The following is a 20,197-nucleotide window of genomic DNA, read 5'->3' on the forward strand; positions in this document are numbered from 1 at the left end:
GTTTAGAGTGAACCATCCAGGAACTTTTAGTGCTCTGCACGTTGCCATTATGCACTTAAAACAGCAAGTGTGAGTATGGAAGTGCGCACTATGAAACCCGGCAAATGCTTCAAGTGTTTTCCAACCGCACCACGAGTAGCTATTGTTCAGTGGCTGAAGAGCTCGTGTTCACTACAGCGGTTCTACATAATAAAATTCAATTTTTGTTCACATGTTGTAAGTTCTGTAGCACACAGCCTGTGACTTTGAAATGTATCCGGCTGAAGCAGAGACGACAGGTGTCAGGCCTTCTACTGGGTCTTTGTGGAGTTTTCTAGAACCAAATTCTACGTCTTTTTTCAAATGCTCTCCCAAAAGCATCGCCTGATTAATGTTAAAAAGCAGCAAACTGGTCCTTTAAACTCGTCTGTGTGTGTATATCCCCCAGGCGGGAAGGAGAGAAGACGAGATGAAAAACAGAGAAACGACACAGAATGACAGGCGGTGAACAAGACGTGTGAAAGTGTGTGCTTTTATTCTGTAACCGTTCCGTTTTTTGTGTGAATCTCTATATATCTGTGAGGACCGAAAGGAGGAGGCATGAGGTTGGTTTAGTATTCAGCTTCGGGTAGAAACATTTGTGAAGCTAGTCAAACTTATTCTGCTTTATTATTGTTCACGTATGTCGGTTATATTAAGTTTGAATGGTTCATTTAGCTGCCAATTCGTCTGTATCCGAGGACACAGACGAATATACGTATGGGAGGCCAAGGTTGCCAGTTTCCAATGAGAAGATTTGTGTTTAATGCATTGCTCTAAGGCACAGAGGAAGTGGCTGTGAGTTTCTTCCACACACACATGCCAGTATTAACCGGCTGGTACGTCAATGCAGTCGAGTATTGACTCCACACTGGCATCTGTCCAGATTTAAATCCTATGTTGGGGCTTAGATTTCAATTAGATCTGCTGAGATTTTTTTTTTTCTTCCATGCACCCCTGAAGCAGCTATCGGGAACAAGCAGCCACTCATGTTGGAAGCTACTGAACTGTTAAAAAGCTTTTGAGCTCACATGGACGCTCTGTACCTGACAGTTGTTTCAAAAGCTCCAGTTTCACTTTGCTACTTTGAGCTTTCAGCCATTTACAAGTCACTTGTGTTGCAGCAGGTATTTGCTATCTTGCCTCCCACCAGGGCTTTCAAAGTGCGGGGGGGGGAGGGAGACATCTGTTGTGTTACTTTAGTGGGTAGAGAGCTACAAGATTTTTTTTTGCTCGAGTTGCTTGGGAAATATAAATGTATGAGAAACCTTAATATCCTTATCAATATGCTTTTATGGCTTGACATGCAAAAACCAGCAAATCACATCATCGGTGATGCTGTTTCGAGGCAGTTGTACGGCAACACGTCGTGCAGCTACACAGATCAAATCTAAGAAAACAAACCGCACGCTGTTGAAAACCTCAAGTGACGGCAAAATGTGAATATAGTAAACAGCACAAAATGAGACAGTTTGTGGTGCAGTTGCTTCGAGGCTGACACGAAGTGGATTGATATGATATAATCTCTGCTGAAAATCCATGCTGCCATTAACTCCAAACTTAAAAGCCCTTAGAGGAGCTGACTTCAGCGTTCCTGTCCCCCCCCCCCCAACTATTTACTCCATTATTACTGCAAAAGACATTACATGTGCTGTTGCTGTTGCTGTTGAACGATGATGGGGAGACATTTTGAGATTTCAGGCGATGGATGTAACTGACCTCACTGACTCTGCTGAAAGTCCACGTAACAGACCAGCCTGCCCTCTGTACAATCAGGGTCCAAAACTTCTAAATGTATTTTCAGCAACATACAGGCTGGTGACTTTGATTGCTAGATTTTTACTTTTCCCAGAATCTTTGTGTGACCAACAAAGTGCTGCAGCTTTATTTTATATTTACAACTGTTGACTTACAACTGCAGTTATATGTGAACATTTCTTTAGAAGCTCAAAATCTTTTTTAACCCTGATTTGAGCTCATGTAGTTAAAAACTCTGATAAAACCCACCGAACACAGAACCTGCCAGCAACTTTGTTAAAACTTGTTTTTACCGCCTCTATCTATCAAAGGTTTCAGAAGCACATGTCTGGCCATGTTGGGCATGATAAGACCTTTTCCTATAGCTGAACTGTAATAAGGGAGAAAATCCATGGACTTCTTAAAGTGCAAACATCCCTTAAAATGTCAACTGAAGCTAATATTGGACAAATCAAGAGCTGGCAGACATGTGTAAGTTTGTTGCTGGTGTTGAGTCCTTTGTAATGGTCCCAATCCTCCCACTGCAGCACAGCAAAGAAACGGTGAAAGGAAAGTGTGTATAGAAACAGAAACGCTGGAAGGTGTCCACTGAATTCAGGCTGATGAATCTACATATTGATTCAACTGAACATTTCCTATTAAACAAGGAGTGCATTGTGTCCCCTATCTTTTACAGTGTGGTGGTGGGACAGGGGCACTACATCTCAGCCTCTATGGAGAGAGGGAATGATGGAAGCACATTACAATAATAGATTTTTTTTTTGCCATAGAACAACATATGCACATGAATACTGTCCGTGAGCAGACACTCCCCTGACATTTCCTGTCTACTGACCCCTCTGTGGACAAACACACACACTTGGTGATTCTGGCACAGTCATGCTCCTTCTGTCCCCATCACCTGCTTGCTCCATTGTGCATGGGCAACAGAGAATCTCTGGAAATGTCAGCTTCCTGCCTGTAACTACTCTGTACCGACTTCACCGGTGTCAGCTGGCTGCCCGCTGAGCCCCACCGTGCCACTGCTAATCTCGCCACCAGCCTGTGAGGCCAATCTCACACCGCTCAGTGTTGGAGAGGAGCCGCGGACGGCCAGACGGTGGGTGAGTGGTGGCAGGGTTCGGTCTCACGGGTGGAGGAGGAGGAGAAAACTCCGAGCTAATGGCTAATCCTGCGCGCACAACCGGAGAGGTTTGGCCGGGCTAAAGAGAGAGCTACGGGGAATAGAGGAGTGGGAACCAGACCAGGCGAGAGAAGAGGAGCTGGGGAAAAGCCAGGAAGAGTAAATCCATATTAGGGTGTGGAGGAAAAAAAGGCTGGTGGTCACTGGCCCAGATATGACAGCACATATTCCTGCACAGTACCTAACCAAATAATAACACTGAAAATTCATTTATCACTGGGACGAACCACATGATATGCAGTCCACATTTTACTATGAAAAGAAGGGTTTGCCTAAACCTGCATTATTGTGTTTGTACACTACGGTATTTGAGGTGTTGTGCTTTTAAATGAGTTAAACTGCCATTTGTACTCATCAATCTAAATGGAAAGACCAATAAAGACAATTAGAGATAGCACATATAGAGATAGAACATATAGAGATAGAACATATAGAGATAGCACATATAGAGATAGCACATATAGAGATAGCACATATAGAGATAGCACATATAGAGATAGCATATATTGAGATAGCACATAGTTACTGAAACTGGTCCTCAAACTGCCCTCATAGAAAATTGGTATAACTGAACTCCAGACATCCTCTGCTGGGCTGGGTGAACCTGCTGGAAGGACGGCCATCTCTCCATCAATCAGGCCTTCATGGTAGACTGGCTAAACTGCAGCCACTTTGAGTAAAATGCATATGACAGCCTGCTTGGAGTTTGCCAAAGGACATTTAAAAGACTCTGAGATCAGAGGAAAAAAACGATTCTGTGGTCTAAGAAATACCACAAAATACAAATTCAGAACGTCCCTTGAGGGAAACCTGCTCCAGAGTGCAACTGACCTGAGACTTGGCCAACGGGTCATATGTAAGCACAGCAATGACCCTGAGCATTCAGCCAAGACAATTCTGGAGTGGCTTCAGATCAAGTATCCGACTGTCTTTGAGTGGCCCTGCCGAAGCCAAGACCACAAAGAGAAATTGTGGATTGACCTGAAGACGGCAGCTGGAGAGGATCTGCCAGGAGGAATGTGATAATACTAAGGACGCGGGAAGTCAGTCAGAGTTTAGGGTGCTCAAGATCAAGTCGATATAATGCCTATACCTCTTCAGTTGAATTAGCAACAACACTTAATACGTTTTAGAAAAGCTAACAATCAGTAAACTTGGCTTTGGGCCCCAGAGAAATCCACAATCCTTTCAGTTCCTGTCTAACATCATCTACGTGCATCAAATAGGCTCCACAGAAAAAACCCTGAATGTTCTAAAGTGAAATCAAATGGTATTAAAAAGAATTTCTTGAATTGAAGTTTCTCTCTCTCTCTCTCTCTCTCTCTCTCTCTCTGACCGCAAATAACCATGTGAACCAGACTGTGCCAGTGGATTCTGACGAGCCTGCTCTTGGATTAACTGAGTTTCTATGGCAGTGAAAAGCACTGTGAGGAAAAATGCCAGGGAAATATTCCAACAGAGAAAAGAAGCTTAGACTCCAAAGTGACTTCTCGTGCTTTTTATGTAATATGTAATGTGCTGCCGTGTTTTACTGCAACACAGATTAATCGCAGTTCAAGAAGACGAGGGCCTGGGAGTCAACACATGCTTACAGAAGACGTGTAGTGAACAGCAAGTGAACAAGACCCTCGCTGTGCCTGTCTCTTAATGTGACATGAGGAAGAAACACGGTGAACACAGGTGACACCTTTAAAGAGGCAACTTCTACGAAGGCCATTAGTGGAGAAGCACCTTGAAGATTAAAAACCTCGACTACAAAGAGCAAATTATGAAAAGGCTTCTTCATAATGAGCCTGACGCTTGTAAATTAACCTACTCCTTGTTTATAATCTCTGCTTAGTTCACTTATTAATCAGTGCAATTTTTTTTAGAAAGATTTAACATGATATGAGAAAATCGACTCAAACTAAATACTAGTGACCAACGCCAGAATATATTATATTTCTTCTCTTTGAAATATACATCCAAACAATCCCTCTGTCAGATTTAAAATATAATATATACTGCTCTGGCTCACAGACATTACCTGTGAAGATTTTTAAATCCAATGTTATTTGGCGTATTCAAATAAATGCCACTCAAGAGAAAAAATAATGACCGCTTCTATTGAGAATGTTTTTTTCTACATTTATACTCCTACATGAAGAAATGCGAGGAAAAAAGCAGAGAAATCCAAATAGATGTCCTTTGAGTCGAGGATCTGACTCATACACTCACCATTATTTTTGTTACTGCACATCACGTTTGAGTGCACATATCTAAGAGCCTTTGGAGATGTAATTTGGAAAATGAGACATAAAAGAACTTAAAAGGAGAAGTGGTTCCGAACTTTAAATGTGTACACTTAAGAGATCAAAACACCAAAGGCAAAAAAAAAAAGAGAGAGGAAATAATCAAACTCTGAATTAACATTTAATGTGATGAGGTCAGGGCAGGTTAGGGTGCTATATAACTACTACTATAATTTAAAGTTTTTATCCTCCAGTAACCAAACTGGTAACTCTGGTAATTGTTTCACATTCATATGTAGGGAGTGAACTAAAGTCTTTGGTATGATGACAAATGTTCTTCCTGTCGTCATGTGGCCTTCATCTACCAATACATGGAACTGATTGGTTTGTAGATGCATCTGACATTTGTTGTCAATTCATCTCTTGTATTCACTTGTATTCAGTAACGTTTTTGAATGTAGTGCATAGAAAATAAATCTTCTTTCCATTTGAACGGAGAAAATTAATGAACTGGTTCATTTCATTAATTTCATTGCCACTGTGATGTCAATATGATATTACCACCAGCAAAACGTCCTCTTTGATTAATCGTTGTGTATATATCCTTGGAGGCCAAGACTGTAAATCCAGTGAGCTGCTTCTTTTTCTTCTTCTATTGTTTAGTGTCTCAACTTCACGCAATTGGTCCGAAAGTCCTAACTATCCCAAAACACTGCAACCTGGTTCGGTTTGATCCAGACTGAGACCAACTCTCACTCAGGCAACTTTCTCTGCAGCTGTTCCGTTCAGACAAACCGGAAAAGTCTGAAGGTCAAAACAGGGGTAGGTGTGAAAACCCTCCCTTTGTTCGGCCTGCCCTCAATGTCCCAACTCCTTCTTCGATTCGATCTGATGCATTCTGGGAGATGCAGTATGTGAATGTACCCCCCCCCCCCCCCCCCCCCCCCCCCCCACTATGCTGGACATGTGGAGGACTAAAGGAAAAGACGTCTGTCAAGCTGTTGTTTTTGAAAATAGAAAGTAACTCAATCTCGGGCTAATTATCCTCATTTTTCCCAGCCTTCAATTCATCAGTCAGAACGTTTAATCACACTTTTCCCATAGATGCAATTTCGGAGCGTAAACACACACAACAACTGTCCCTCTACTATCAATTCATTTAATACCTCAAAAAGATCAGTGTCCCTGATGTAAACAAACTGCCAGCCACACTGGGCTTTCCCAAAGCACAGCGTAGAACTTTTGCTTTCAGAACACAAAGCACCCCCCCAACACACACAAACACGCACACACACACTAACACTTTATTGCCACAAGGGATTCACCCACTCATCCTAAGATGAGTGTGATGAGTGTTGAAGTTCATAAATAAACAGCCTTCAGATGTTTACATATGGAGCACAACACTGCAGCAGGACTCCAGGGAGTCGGTGGGAAGCTCATTTGCACCGTCGATGAAGAGAGTCAGAAATCGCTGTCCTGCTTTATGAGGATTCAAACTGTATTTATATCAAGGGAGGGGGGGGTCATTAGACACAGAGGGAAAGGAAAGTGCAGTATATGCGTACATATGTACTTGATTGATATAAATGATTGATATAAATGATTGATATACGGAATATATGAATGTGTCTGAGGCCCTTTCTTAGCGGTTCAGCCCAGGGTCATGTTGCTAATGTTTGAAGGGCGATGGTCTGGATTCATCACGGCTCTGACTACTCCACCAGGTTTATGATGGTTGGATGTACATATGGTGCATGTCACACCTGGGGACTTGTGCGATGACCTTGGAGTTGGCTTCCTCTGTTCCACAGTCACATTAAGTTCTTGATGAAGGTTATCGCTGCACTGTTAAAGGGATAGTTCACCAAAAAACTTTACCCATTTGGGGTGGGTGAAGTGTTTGAGTCCACAAAACACTTTTGGAGTTTCAGGGGTAAACAGTGTTTCAGCCAAAGTGACCCTCTTCTTCAGACGTAGGAAAACAACAGAAAAAAACAGAACATGCCTCCGTACTGCCTGAAATTCTACTCGAAACGAGGTCATTTACACCAGGTTTTAAGCCTAAAATTCCACTTTCGGAAGTGGTGATCGAACGCGCACCCCGAGTGTGCCCTTGGGCAGGAGTGTGTGCGGTGTTCCAGTGTTCCAGTGTGCACATGCGTACGTGAACGTGCCTCCGAGGAGGCTATCAGAGGACATTTAGGCTAAAAACACAATGTAAATGACCTCGTTTCGGGGCTTGCAGACACTTGGATGACTGTTTCAGTTGCATGTGCAAGTTCAGTGGTTTCCATTCGGTTTGGAAATTTGATGCGACGACTGGCTGGTTGGTAAATTTGTACTATTTATTTTGTATTTTCTGATATTTCACTGACAAATTTTAATGAAGAAAATACTTAATCATCAATTAAATACAGAAATGATTGTTGGTGGCAGCTTCTGTTCGAATCCTCTGCTCGGTCATCGGCTCCAGTAGCACGACTTAGTAAGTTAATGATTTCTACAAACAACGAGATGAGAAAAACAAGCAAACAAAAAGCAACAAACAACAGCAGGTGTCCAGCAGATGTTACACATTAGCTGCGAGTGCAACTCCCGTATAAAATGACCTGTTCTGGGTTAGTGCTCAACTGAGCGTCAGCAGAATTCTCCCTGTCGCAATTACCTTCAAGCAAATGAGAAAATGTTCCTTTCCCTGCTTGAATGGACCACCAGAGATCACTACACCAAGTAATATGACTCCTCATCTCCCTTCCTTCCTTCCTTCCTTCCTTCCTTCCTTCCTTCCTTCCTTCCTCCCTTCCTTCCTTCCTTCCTTCCTTGAATTAAGGCCAATAGATCCCTGTTAGCCCGTAGCTCATATTGCTTCACCAGGATCACCCAGGCCCAGTTCGCCTCTAATGAGCTGTGCTTGCTCTCTGGTGACAAAGGAAATGACAGCTGCTGTAATTACAGAAATGTGGTGTATCACTAAAACTGTAACTTGTAGAAAACAATCTGCAGAAGGAGTGTGTGGGGGGGGGGGGGGGGGGGGGGGATCTCACGAGTTTATCACCATGGCAACCGAAAGCCTGTGATGTTGAGAGCAGTATTGATGGAGTTAATCACAGTAGTGTTTTCAAATTCAGATGCAGAGAATCAAAGCGGGGACGAGCTTTATTGTATCGTTACACATGTTTTCTTTTTTTTTTAATCTGACTTACATTAGACTGCATGACATGAAATCCCCGGGGAAAGGCCAGAGGGGCGAGTGGGTGTCTCCGCTGCCGCTGCCGCTGCCGCCGCATGACAGATTAACAGCCTTCATTTATCTGGGACATCCTATCTGTTTTCCCCGAGTACACTCTATGCAGACATGACAGATCCACTGTAAGTGTGTGTGTGTGCGCAGCAGCAGCAGCAGCAGATGGTTATGGCGCAATATAACTGAATATCACTGAGCTGATATACACTATGTCACGTTTTCCAGGAAGTCGGAAGATACGATCTGTCATTTGTTTTATTATCCACTGTGTGTTTTGACATCGTGAGGAAGTGCAGCCGCACGTGCACTTTTTACAATCCATTTCTCTCCAGTCAGATGTGAAGGCTCACAGGCGCTGACCGTTAGTTTACACTCAAACTGGAAAGGGCCAGTTTACGACACCAGGCCATTTGAAAACACACACAGGGGCCAATTCATGCTGAAAGTGACCACCTGATCCCCCCCCCCCCCTGTTCCTTCACTTAATCCCAGTCAAACCCAGCCATTACAGACAAAAAATGTCCAATCCTCCAGCCTCTCTATCCCAATATCTGTCCATCCCTCCCTTTCCGTGGGCCTCGCTTCAGTGCAATCTTCCCCCCCCTGCTGTGCCACTCTCCTCGTCCCTGTTCCATTATTTTCAGAATGACAAAAAAATACATGACAATAAAAATCCCCGATGCCTGTGAGAGCGAGGGGGGGAGGCGGCCCAAAGGTGACCCCTGCTATTCTTGCCAGTCTCTGTCCCACTTTTCACCCGTCTCCGCTGATAGCTCTGTCACGCGGCGGCGGCTGCCACTCGCCACTCGCGCTGCCTTCTCACTCCAGATACTGTCTGAACCCTCGACGCTGCCCCAGCCCAGCTCATTTCATTCAGAGCCTCTGCTGCACACACACACGCGCACACACATGCATGCACACACAGGCAAAGGAATTTTTAATAATAACTTCAGAGTGGCATGATTGGATACGTTCCCGTGGAGAGACGGAGGAAAAGCAAAAACAGCAGAGAGATGGAAAATGGAGGGGGGGAAGCGTGAAGGGATGAAGGGATCTAACGACTTTGCTTCTATCTCATTTGCAGATCCTATCCCTCTCGGTCTAGATTACAATGTTATCCCTGTGCCAAAATAAAGCCTTTTGGGCCGAGCCTTTTTCCTCATGTGCTCTTCCTTAACGTATGCTCTGTGAGAACATCGGATAGATCGGAGTTAACGTGGAGACATATCTTCAGATGCATTCAAATAAGCCTCATATGCCCGTCCTCTCCACACGGCGCACTCTGCGAGGAACAGGGTTTGTTTGTGTGTTCAAAACATTCATCTTTATTTCATCATCATCAGCGTGAATCTGAATATTAAACTCAGTAGAACGATAACCAGCTGTTTGGCAGATGTTTATCCAAAGTGACTTAATATGTACAAATGAAAACATCCTTTTTTTAGCAGAGCCTCGTTGGGAGTGAAATGCATTAACCTGTATCCTGCACAGAGCTGCTAGGTTTTTCAAATGTGTTTTTTCTAAATTAGCCTGCACAAGCTTCTTTCACACACAACTCTGCCAACCTGCCACGTCTCTATTTCTTAATGAAGCTACACCAACTCACTTTCACACGGCTGCATGAGCCATCTGTAGGGATCATGAACACGGTAAATAATTGGTTGTTATTTTGCAGTTAGAAATGTGCATAAGGTCAAAGTTCACTCATTTTTATTTTCTGTTTGTAATTTATTAATGCTTGAAGCTTCTCTACGCACAAATGTTTTCTAGTCCTGCGAACCTGGTACACGTTCAGCAGTCATAATATACTGTTCATGTTTTTTTGGGATGGCAGAGGTCTGTGTATGTTGTTGTTTTGAAAATACTGATGTCAATTATGGCGTTTTCACACCTGAAAATTCAGACCAAGTTGGTTTTGGTTTCACATTGCACTGCACTGCACACTAAAGGATTTTATATGACATACATCCTGTAGTCATCACCAACATCGCCTGCGTCAAACTATGCTTGACACTGATTGGTTTGTATCTGGGCGTCTGTCTGACATCGGCAGCAGGTTGTCATCTTTCTATGTTTGACCCCGACCCAGACCACTTCTTTTGGTCAAACTTAATTTGTGTCACTTGGTCTGAAGCACCTTTCACACCTTGGTTTCAGCAAAACTGAAAAGGCCAAACCAAGGTGTGAAAGCTCCCTTAAGGTCACACAGGTTTACATAAATATCGTTCCGCTTTAGCTCTATGTGACTTTATGAGTTTGATTGGGTTAAAACATCTCATTCTGCCTGCAATTACAAATTCTTAAAGAAACTACACAGATACAAAGATCAGCCATGTTGCATTTGCCATATTCAGACATTGTATAAGGTAAAAAGAGATCGAGGTCGTTGTTGACCAACCGAAAGTGGAGCAATTTGCATAATCGCTCTTTAATGTCAACCTCATCACGACTAGGAAATTACAATCCATGGAAAGGTTGTTAAACTATGTAAATGTTTAAGTAGTTAAGATGTGTTTTCTACAATATCAGCATGTGTTTATGGTAAATAAAGTTTTACAAACTGCTTCCTCTGCGTTTAAGACTCTCGTTAACACGCAAACAGCATTTTTACAGCATTTTTACAATCGCCTTCCAAAGTGCCGATTTTCTAAAGCTCCCATTTTATGTGTATGTGTGTGTACAGAGCGTTTGGGAAACAGTAACTTCACAGCTCACCTCGTGCATTGCCACTGTTGCTTTGTGCAATGAGCAAGTGTCAGAAACAACAACTACAACAACAACAACAGCAGCTACGTACCTGTTTCTTTATGTTTGTTTAGCACTGTGAGGTCTAATTACAAGTTTACAGCTAAATTCAATTCAATTAAATATCTACAGTAGTGTAGACAAGACTTTAGTCAACTTAAACTATTGGTTAATGTCAGGGAAAGATTATTGTTGTGGCCATGTAACCGGACAAACTCCAGTCTCCTGAATGCAGCAGAGCACACACCCATCTCCTGCATTAGCCTCCACACCCTCTGCCTCCTGCTCTGCTATATAAGGAGCACAACATTTCCTGCATTGGGCTCGAATCCTTAAATTTTAAATGTGGAATTGTGCAATAAACTATATTTCACGAATGACGTTCAGTCCAAAGACTTTAAACCCCAGTTTTGTTACCAACAGAAGAGTGTGAGTGTCTTCAATGATTAAAAATGAACAAATATTGATCACTACATGTGTCTAATTCATGTTCTAATGATATGCATGAATCTGCTGAATAGAGAAACGGAGATGTCGCCTCATTCATCCCAACGACAGCTGCTCATCCCGCGTACATGTCAAATGCTCCTCAGTAATTGGAAGGAAAGATTTGTGATGACAGAAAGATCTCCGTGTGCGATTAAGTCTGTTTTTAGTTCAAGAACATTGTGCGATTCCAGCTCCAAAAGAAAAGCTTTCCCCTAATATTGAAGATATTGGTGCCGACCGTCGACTTCAGTAAGGTTCAGACTTTTCTACGAGGCTGGAAGCCTATCTGCCCTCCGGCTTTCACCTGCCTATTAGGGTGGAACATATTGGCTTGATAGGTTCTGTGTGTGTGTGCGTGTGTGTGTGTGTGTGTGGGTAAGACATGCAGCATAGAATGACCAAATAGGACACACAGAGACACACACACACACACACGCACACACACACACACACAAACACACACTCAAACGGGTGGGCTGGCGGTGGTGAGCCTTATCGTTATGCCACAAAGTGGGAAGATTAGATTACTCACTTCCCTAAACCTCTAACTTGGTTACCATAGCAATAGCAGTGTGACTGGGGCAGCAGTTCGTCATTGTGGAGGCTGCTGAGGCGGGAGTGGACGGATGGACCAGTCGCCAGGGGAACCGCGGGGTCAGTCAGCTGTTTTACATCAGTAACGTCTTTCTATTCTGTTCTGACTTCAAACAATGTCGGGAACTATGTGGTGAGCTCATCAGCAGGACAGTGTTAAAAATAACTACACCACTTCTCACGATGCACTGTGCGATACAATGAGTCCACTGGGGCGCAAGAATATTCACTGAACATTTGGACAGCACTAGAACAAGTCATCTTATGGTTTTAACATATATAAGATGATAGGAAAAGAAACAGCTTATTAGAGAATCTTCATTCATCTTAATGTTAATATTAGGCCCCTCCATTCATGAGTTTTGATATTTAACATGTTGCACCACAACATTTGGAGATTCAGTAAAATAGTAAAATGTGACGTCCTTCCTCCTATAATCATTTTTGTGCATTGCTGCAAACTGCCGGACGGAGATCCATTAAAATTGAATTCATAATTGCACCATATTGAAGCCTCGCCCGTAATTCAAATTAATACAGTGCTTGCAAATCCATAGTGTTTGCGGGGGTCTGATCATTAGATTAATTACCCCAATCACGCTATTGTATTTCAATTAAGCCAAGTGCAGTGTTTATCTTTTCATTAGTCAACACTCAGAAAAGTAAATGCGGAATAAAGAGTGGAGACAGGGGCGTGGTGCTCGAATATACAAACACTAATCTAATTCTCTTATCTACCCGCGGACCCCGTGTCTAATCTACAGTGATGGAATGGCAGGATAGTGATTTTAATATCCTCGATTTTACCGAGGTGCTTGAAAAGTCTGCGGCTAAACAAAGCGGAGGGAATAATAGGAGAGATGCACAAAGGAAATCAGGTAGTTGAGAAGACAGAGAGAGAGACACTTCGAAGAGTGCCCCATAAATACTGGTAATTAGACTCCAGGCAGTCCCCATGCTCTCTCTCTGTCTGCGGCTAAGGACTCATAATGGACTCGTTTTTTACCATTCACACTGAGAAATGGCTCCGATAAGTTACGGGACACTGTTTTGACCTTGACAGAGCGCTTAATTTAGATAAGAGTTACACTTCGGAACTGCGGTGAAATTAGGTCACTTTAATGCCGCCGGTCCACCGAGCCCACAGAGCAGGACTTGGGAGACTTGAGTGTCCTAATGGCTCCTAAGCTGTGTTCTAGATGGTTCTATACGGGACTAATGTGGACCTGAAGACTTTATATCTAATAGTGAGTAAATGCCACAAAGAAAGCACAGAGATAAAGTACATGTGGGTCTTTCATAAGCAAACTAACATTGCAACAGGCTGAGAAAACAAACCAAAAGAAAAACTGTTACAAAACGCCCGTTAAGTGAAAAAAGAAAATCCTTGATCCTCACCAAAAATCGAATGGGTTCTTTCTTGACCCAAACTTCATCCTTCCAGCAACTTTTGTGGTAATCAGTCCAGTGAGTTTTGCAAAATCCTGTTTACTAACAGACTAATTTGGCGGAGGTAACTAGAATAACTCCAATTCAATCAAGTTTCACCAAATTGCAAATTGCACAGACTCATGTCCCTTTATCAACATGCCTGATTTGTTTTAATCAAGACCCAATAATTATTACCTTCATGGGAAATCAGTGAAAAGATCTTTTCATATCACCATCAAAATGTAATGGGTTCCTCCCTGACTCAAACCACATCCCTCCACCTACTTCCCTGGTAATCCATCCAGGAGCATGGCCTAGGTGTCATTTTGCTAAAACATAAACAAACGCAGATGGAAAATATAATCTAACATAACATTTGTCTTATAAAATATATATAAATATGGCTCATATGGAAACTACACCCTACTATATAACATATAAGGAGCCTTTGTGCTCGTCCACTTCGGTGCAGACGTCTCTCTCCAGCTGAAGCTGTCCATGGTCCTGACACGTATTCTACAAACAGCTGCTACCGCACGCAGACACTTTCACGGCAATAAACCCAAGTTACTGAGAAATCTCAGTCTGAACCGCAGCCGTGAGAGCAGAGTCACTGCCGTCCATGAGGCAATGCTGCTAGTCGGGCTAATAATATCTCTGCAGTGATCTCACAGCCACAAATCTCCGATCTCAGTCTTATATCTTTTCTTTTGTTTCAACAAATGAGCTTTACAGCTTCTCGCCGCCGCCCGCGTGGCTCAACTCTCTGACCGCTCTTTGTTCCTGGACAGGAAGTGTTGAAACCCGTACAAATCTGAGGCTCCGCTCGCCCCTTTGTCCTGCCATGTGAGTGCAATTCAATTTCTCCACTGTACAATTTGATTTTGACAATTGTCTGATTCTGCCCGAAGGAACCATGTGACCACGCTCGTGTCGCGAGGGCATGTCGCTGCACAGTCGACTTGTGTTCTCACTTATCAGAGAAGGGACGCAAATACACAAAGAGGACTCACAAAGCCAGCACGAATGCACACTTGATGCATCGCGGCTGCTCTACACAAACACACACACACACACACACACAAAGCCAATGAAACTGGCAACTACCCAGCTGACCCAAGTTTTATGTGTGTAGATTTATCATTGACCATTAAAATACATTTGATTTTTACCAGGATGGCTCCCCACTGCTGGATTCCTCAATAGGAGTCCAACCCGCCTTTTACAACCACTTTCTTTAACCTTCTCCCCCGCTCATAAAACACCAGCAGCTCTCTCCACCCCCCCCTTCCTTACCTTCCCTCTCTTCTACTGTATCTCTCCATCTATTCTGACCTCTGCAACGATTCTATCTTTACAGGGTGTGTTTGTGTTACTCTTCCTCTTGCCCTTGCCCTCTCCTCTCCCCACCTTCACTCCTATACTGCACAAATACCCTCTCGGCCCCCGGAGCTATTTTTTTTCCTTAATTGTCTCTCTTCCTCTTGAAATGATCGATTCCTCATATTTTATCTGACAGTTGGAGACTGAGGACAGAACTGCGGCTTCTAGTCGGAGCCACCGAGAGGTCTCACAAGGTCGGCGTTCATAATAAGCTTTCGTACAAAGGAAAAGCTTCTCTCACTTGGTTTTAGCGGATGGTTTTAAGATGCATAATGACACTAAACTCTTCAACCTCCCCCCCCACCTGATGCTGTCTCTGTGCAATGCTCTTATTCCATCTAGAGCTGTGTGTGTTGGTCGATGATATTATGAACAGAGAGTTTTATTCTAAGGGACTCAATATACATTTCTGGTATAACTTTGAGTCTTAAAGATTTCCTAATAAAGACTAAATGTATTAAAATGTAGTATTTATAGTACTAATCCCCGCATTAGTTTGGAGGAATAACTTGTCGTGTTTACGTGAACATCATCTAAAATCTTAATTCAACCAAATTATATCTGTGCTGTAGCAAGTAAAATATTTTTACGTTTTAAAAACTGCTATTTTCATTTTGTACTCTTCACAGCACGCTTTATTTCCCTCATACTTCTCTTTCCTAATAAAACGTTGTTTAAATGTTACTTTAAACAACTGTAAGGATAATAACATTTTGTGAGTCTGCTTGTTGTATTACACAGGGACACACTCATCTTCGTTTCTTTCCAATAACTGTTCACAAAGCCCCAACACATTTTACTGATATGATTTTCTTGACCAAATTCGCTAGCAACCAATTAAGCTAATGTTTGCTTCATATGTTTTCAACCGGTTCTTTGAACTCATAACAAACATGCGATTGGGCCGTTCCACATGTTAAGAATGAATAAAGATGAGGAGGAAGTAAAGAGGAAGACATATGTCCTCATGCACGAGATGGGAGTGGCTTGAAACCTCGAGTTCCAGGCACTCAATCAATAGAAAGAAACTGAATATTGTTCTCGTAGCCATGGTTAGTATCTGTATTCTGGTGTGAGGAGACTGAAGACTGATTGCCCACTGGGTAACTTCCCAGGGGCCACGGATCCCAAGGACACTGATTAATTGCTAATTAAAATAGAAAATCAGCGCAAATGAAGCAGAATAGCTTGTGTGACAATCCCGGTGTGCGGTTACATGTATGTGCTCCTTGTCCTGCTGCGGCACCGGGAGCCTCTTCAGATAATTGAGTTTAATGCAAAGCAGGAAGCAGGAAATATATTCATCCATAGGACACGCATGTTTATTTTGTTCCTCTTGTTCTTTCTCCTGTCTCTTATCACCGTCTGTCCTGTTTCTCTCCCTCCGTCGCTGCCCGACTCGCCTTCTGTTTCCTCAGTTGCCGTTATCTATTTTGCGACTTTCCTTTAGGCCATGTCTTTGTCCAGCCTCTCCCTCTCTCTGTCTGTCCCTCTTGTTGACCCAGCACCGGTTTCATTTCCGCTCGTTCATCCAACTGTCTGCCGTCTTATTTTGAGGGGGGGGTGGACTAATCTCTTTTTTTCCAATCTCTGTCTCATATGCTTGGTGAAGCTCCATGCTTGAGAGTTAATGAAGGAGCTGCATGGGTAAACACACAGGGGGACGAGTGTAAATACAGTAGATGCACGCACACAAGCAAACGGACGGATAAACTCCACCGCCGACCGTGTCCAGTCCGTGATGACGTCAGGGCCGAGGCTTGTTCGGCGATTAGATAACGAATTAGAGTCTTAGTTGAACGACACATTATTCATCTACTGGAGGTTTTACATGATCAGTTATTCAGAAAAGCTATTCATAAAAAGTCAGTCACAGCCCGAAGCTTATTTCCATCTTATTACAATAAACTCTCACTGGCTTATCACCACCTTTGAACTCGCATCTTCTCTCGTCCCCAGTGTTCATTAACTGCAATAACAAAAACAAACAATAAGAAGAAAAAGAACAATCAAATCATCTCTGACCTCCCGGGCCATAAGTTTCCACGATGGTATGAAAAATCCGCTCAGAGAAAGTGGAAAAATGGTTCGGACAGAAAATCCATCGCACATATTTATTTTATTTATTATAATTATCTCTTGCACAATCATCCACCACAGCCGCTGCGAGCAGAACTCTCCTTTATGATGTAACGAAGAGCATCGACTGACTGAGTTTTCTTTCTGTGTAAAGTCTCCGTGCGAGGGAAGAGCCGACTCTGAAATGTGTCCTGCAGTGGATATTACCCAGTGAAAGATAACGTGACTAAAACAGGTTTCGCTGTTTTACATTTCATTTGCATGAGTGGGATAATGATCATAATGTCTGTGCACGGTGTTGCTTATTTCTATTATGTGTGGCATGAAGTTAAAGCTGCAAGAGAAATCCTGGAAGCCGTCCGTTTCTTGTGTGCATGTAGATAAAGCTGATTCAATCCCAGTCCACAGGCTGAAGTGTCCTTGGGCAAGATACCGAAGCCCAAAGTGCTCCTGACAGACGTGTGGACAGGGTGTGAACGTGTGGGTGTGAACATCAAAACGGTTCTGAGTGATTATCAAGACAAGACAGTGCATGTTGTCACGAACTGGCTGTCACAACTGTCACTACGTCAAAACTGACACACACCCCTTTGGCAGTTTATTAGGTACAGCAAGCTAAAACCAGCAGAGTCCAACGCGACAGTCATCAAGGTCCTAATGTCTGAAACAGTATCAGAGGTGTTGATTCAACTCTGATGATTTTAAAGGCTGCTGATAATTAGCTCCCTACAGGTGCTAGTGTCTTATTTAAACCTTTTATACATTGAGGTTCTATTTGCTTTTTAATGTTTGTTTGATCTATTTTAACATTGGTCTAATGTATTCAAATATTGGGGATTTATTACTTTATACTTTATAGATGAACTGACTTTCCCCAAAGTGAATCAAACCTCTCACATGTGTTTATCCGTTTGTTCACTGCTACAGCAGAACATGCTTTTCAGTGGACAAACACAATGAGCCAGAAGCAGTGCACGAGCTAAAGCAGAGGAGGAGGAGGAAGAGGAGGAGAAAGACGAGGAGGAGGAGGAGGAGGGTGAGTAATCTTACCATCGTCTCCTGATCCTGAGCCGGCATCTGCAGAGGAGAAGAAAAAAATAAACAGTTATTAACCTGAGGCTCACGCAGCAACAGACATTAGCTGAGTAAGCGAGCATCTGCATGTGTGAGTGTGCGTCTAGGCCTATGTGCTTGTGAGTGTGTGTGTGTGTGTGTGTGTGTGTGTGTGTGTGTGTGTGTGTGTGTGTGTGTGTGTGTGTGTGTGTGTGTGTGTGAGCGAGAGGAGGTTTCTCTAAAGATAAAGCAGAAAGTGATACTGAGACTCAGATTTAAAAAGAAAAAAGTGCATGAAAACCCAGAGAGGAGGCTGAGGAGGAGACTGGAGGATGAGGAGGAGAGTGGAGGATGAGGAGGAGACTGGAGGATGAGGAGGAGAGTGGAGGATGAGGAGGAGAGTGGAGGATGAGGAGGAGACTGGAGGATGAGGAGGAGAGTGGAGGATGAGGAGGAGAGTGGAGGATGAGGAGGAGAGTGGATGATGAGGAGGAGACTGGAGGATGAGGAGGAGAGTGGAGGATGAGGAGGAGAGTGGAGGATGAGGAGGAGAGTGGAGGATGAGGAGGAGAGTGGATGATGAGGAGGAGACTGGAGGATGAGGAGGGGAGTGGAGGATGAGGAGGAGACTGGAGGATGAGGAGGAGAGTGGAGGATGAGGAGGAGACTGGAGGATGAGGAGGAGAGTGGAGGATGAGGAGGAGACTGGAGGATGAGGAGGAGGATGCCCTGAGGCGTTGAGCATCCTGCATTCGTCCCCTTCCTGCAGCAGCACATTGATGATAACACCCCGAGCTGTGAACCCTCCTATCAGGGCCCTGGGAATGTTCTCCATTTCCAGTTTTCAGTGTGTTCGCTTCCCATCGTCTTCTCCGTGGCTTTTCCCGCTGAATCTGTGTAAAGCTCCCTGGAACACGCCGAGCTCACCGACTTGTATAACAATACGGCTGTGAAAGGGATACTGATGAGTGCTCTGAAGAACAGCCGCCGTGTAACTTGAGCCGCAGGATAAAGCGATCTGCTAAAACGCGCGGGGCCAGAGATCATGCGGGGTCTCGGAGGACACTGGGGGTGTAATAGCTCAGCTCCATAGAAGTACCCAAGTGAAGGGGGCTTTGGAGGAAGAGGTACACACACCAGCTGGAGAATTGGGACCATCATTGCTCCAGAACAAATGGAGTCAGACCAGCTAACCGTCCCTGATACTGACACTTTTCATGACATAAGCCCTGGATCAATAAAAGACATTTCTACCGAGACAAAGAGACGTCTGCGGTGGGATGATTCTTCGAGTTCAGTGGAGCCGAGGATTAAAGAAAGTCTGAATATCACCAGTGAGGTGAAACTCCAGAATTAAAGAGGTTTAAGTAAATCAATGGCAAATTTAAAATTCTATTTTTTTTTTCTTGCTTGCTTGACTGAGTAATTCAGTTGCCTAAAACTGCAGATGTGTTATTTGTTGGTGGAAAACAAACTTTTTTAATGAACCAGATCTTAATCACCAAGTTAAATCACCGGATAAACATCTAGTGTTTTCTTATTTCCTGATAATTTAAAAAAAACCATGACATCTTTTTCTAAGATCTCAATCTCAACCTCACACTGTGTGAAAAGCCTGTAGTGGTAGCTGTGGTGAAAACATACACCGTGTGTATCAAGATGGACGACACGTCTCCACTTCCTCCCACTGTCCAGTAAATGAGGCTGAAATACAAACGTAGCTGTGTCTCAATTCTCTCAACCAAACACGTTAATAAAACATCTTTTCAACATTTACAATCAACCGAAGAATGTTTTCTCGCCGGTAGCTTTGTTGCTAGGCGACGGCTGTAAGGGCGGGATGGGCTTGCGCCGCCACAGCAGCACCAGACCGTCTCCTGTTGGTTCGGCCGAAGAGGTTTTAAGGCCTTTTACATCGAGCTCAGACAGAATCATACGCTTGTGTGTAACCTAAGTTTGCTTCAACTTGTGTAACAGTTGAAAACA

General features: G+C 43.5%; 1 protein-coding gene across 2 annotated transcripts in view; it reads right to left on the reverse strand.

Annotated features, from left to right (window-relative positions):
- tmeff2a (transmembrane protein with EGF-like and two follistatin-like domains 2a) overlaps positions 1-20,197 on the reverse strand; it is a 101,732-nt gene that overhangs the window by 30,875 nt on the left and 50,660 nt on the right. For both annotated transcript variants that reach the window (XM_034575027.1, XM_034575028.1), the window contains exon 4: positions 18,209-18,235. In XM_034575027.1, coding sequence (XP_034430918.1) covers positions 18,209-18,235 — 27 coding nt within the window. The remainder of the gene's footprint in view (positions 1-18,208; positions 18,236-20,197) is intronic.

Source organism: Hippoglossus hippoglossus, chromosome 21 (genome assembly GCF_009819705.1).
Source record: "Hippoglossus hippoglossus isolate fHipHip1 chromosome 21, fHipHip1.pri, whole genome shotgun sequence".
NCBI classification, from domain to species: Eukaryota; Metazoa; Chordata; class Actinopteri; order Pleuronectiformes; family Pleuronectidae; genus Hippoglossus; species Hippoglossus hippoglossus.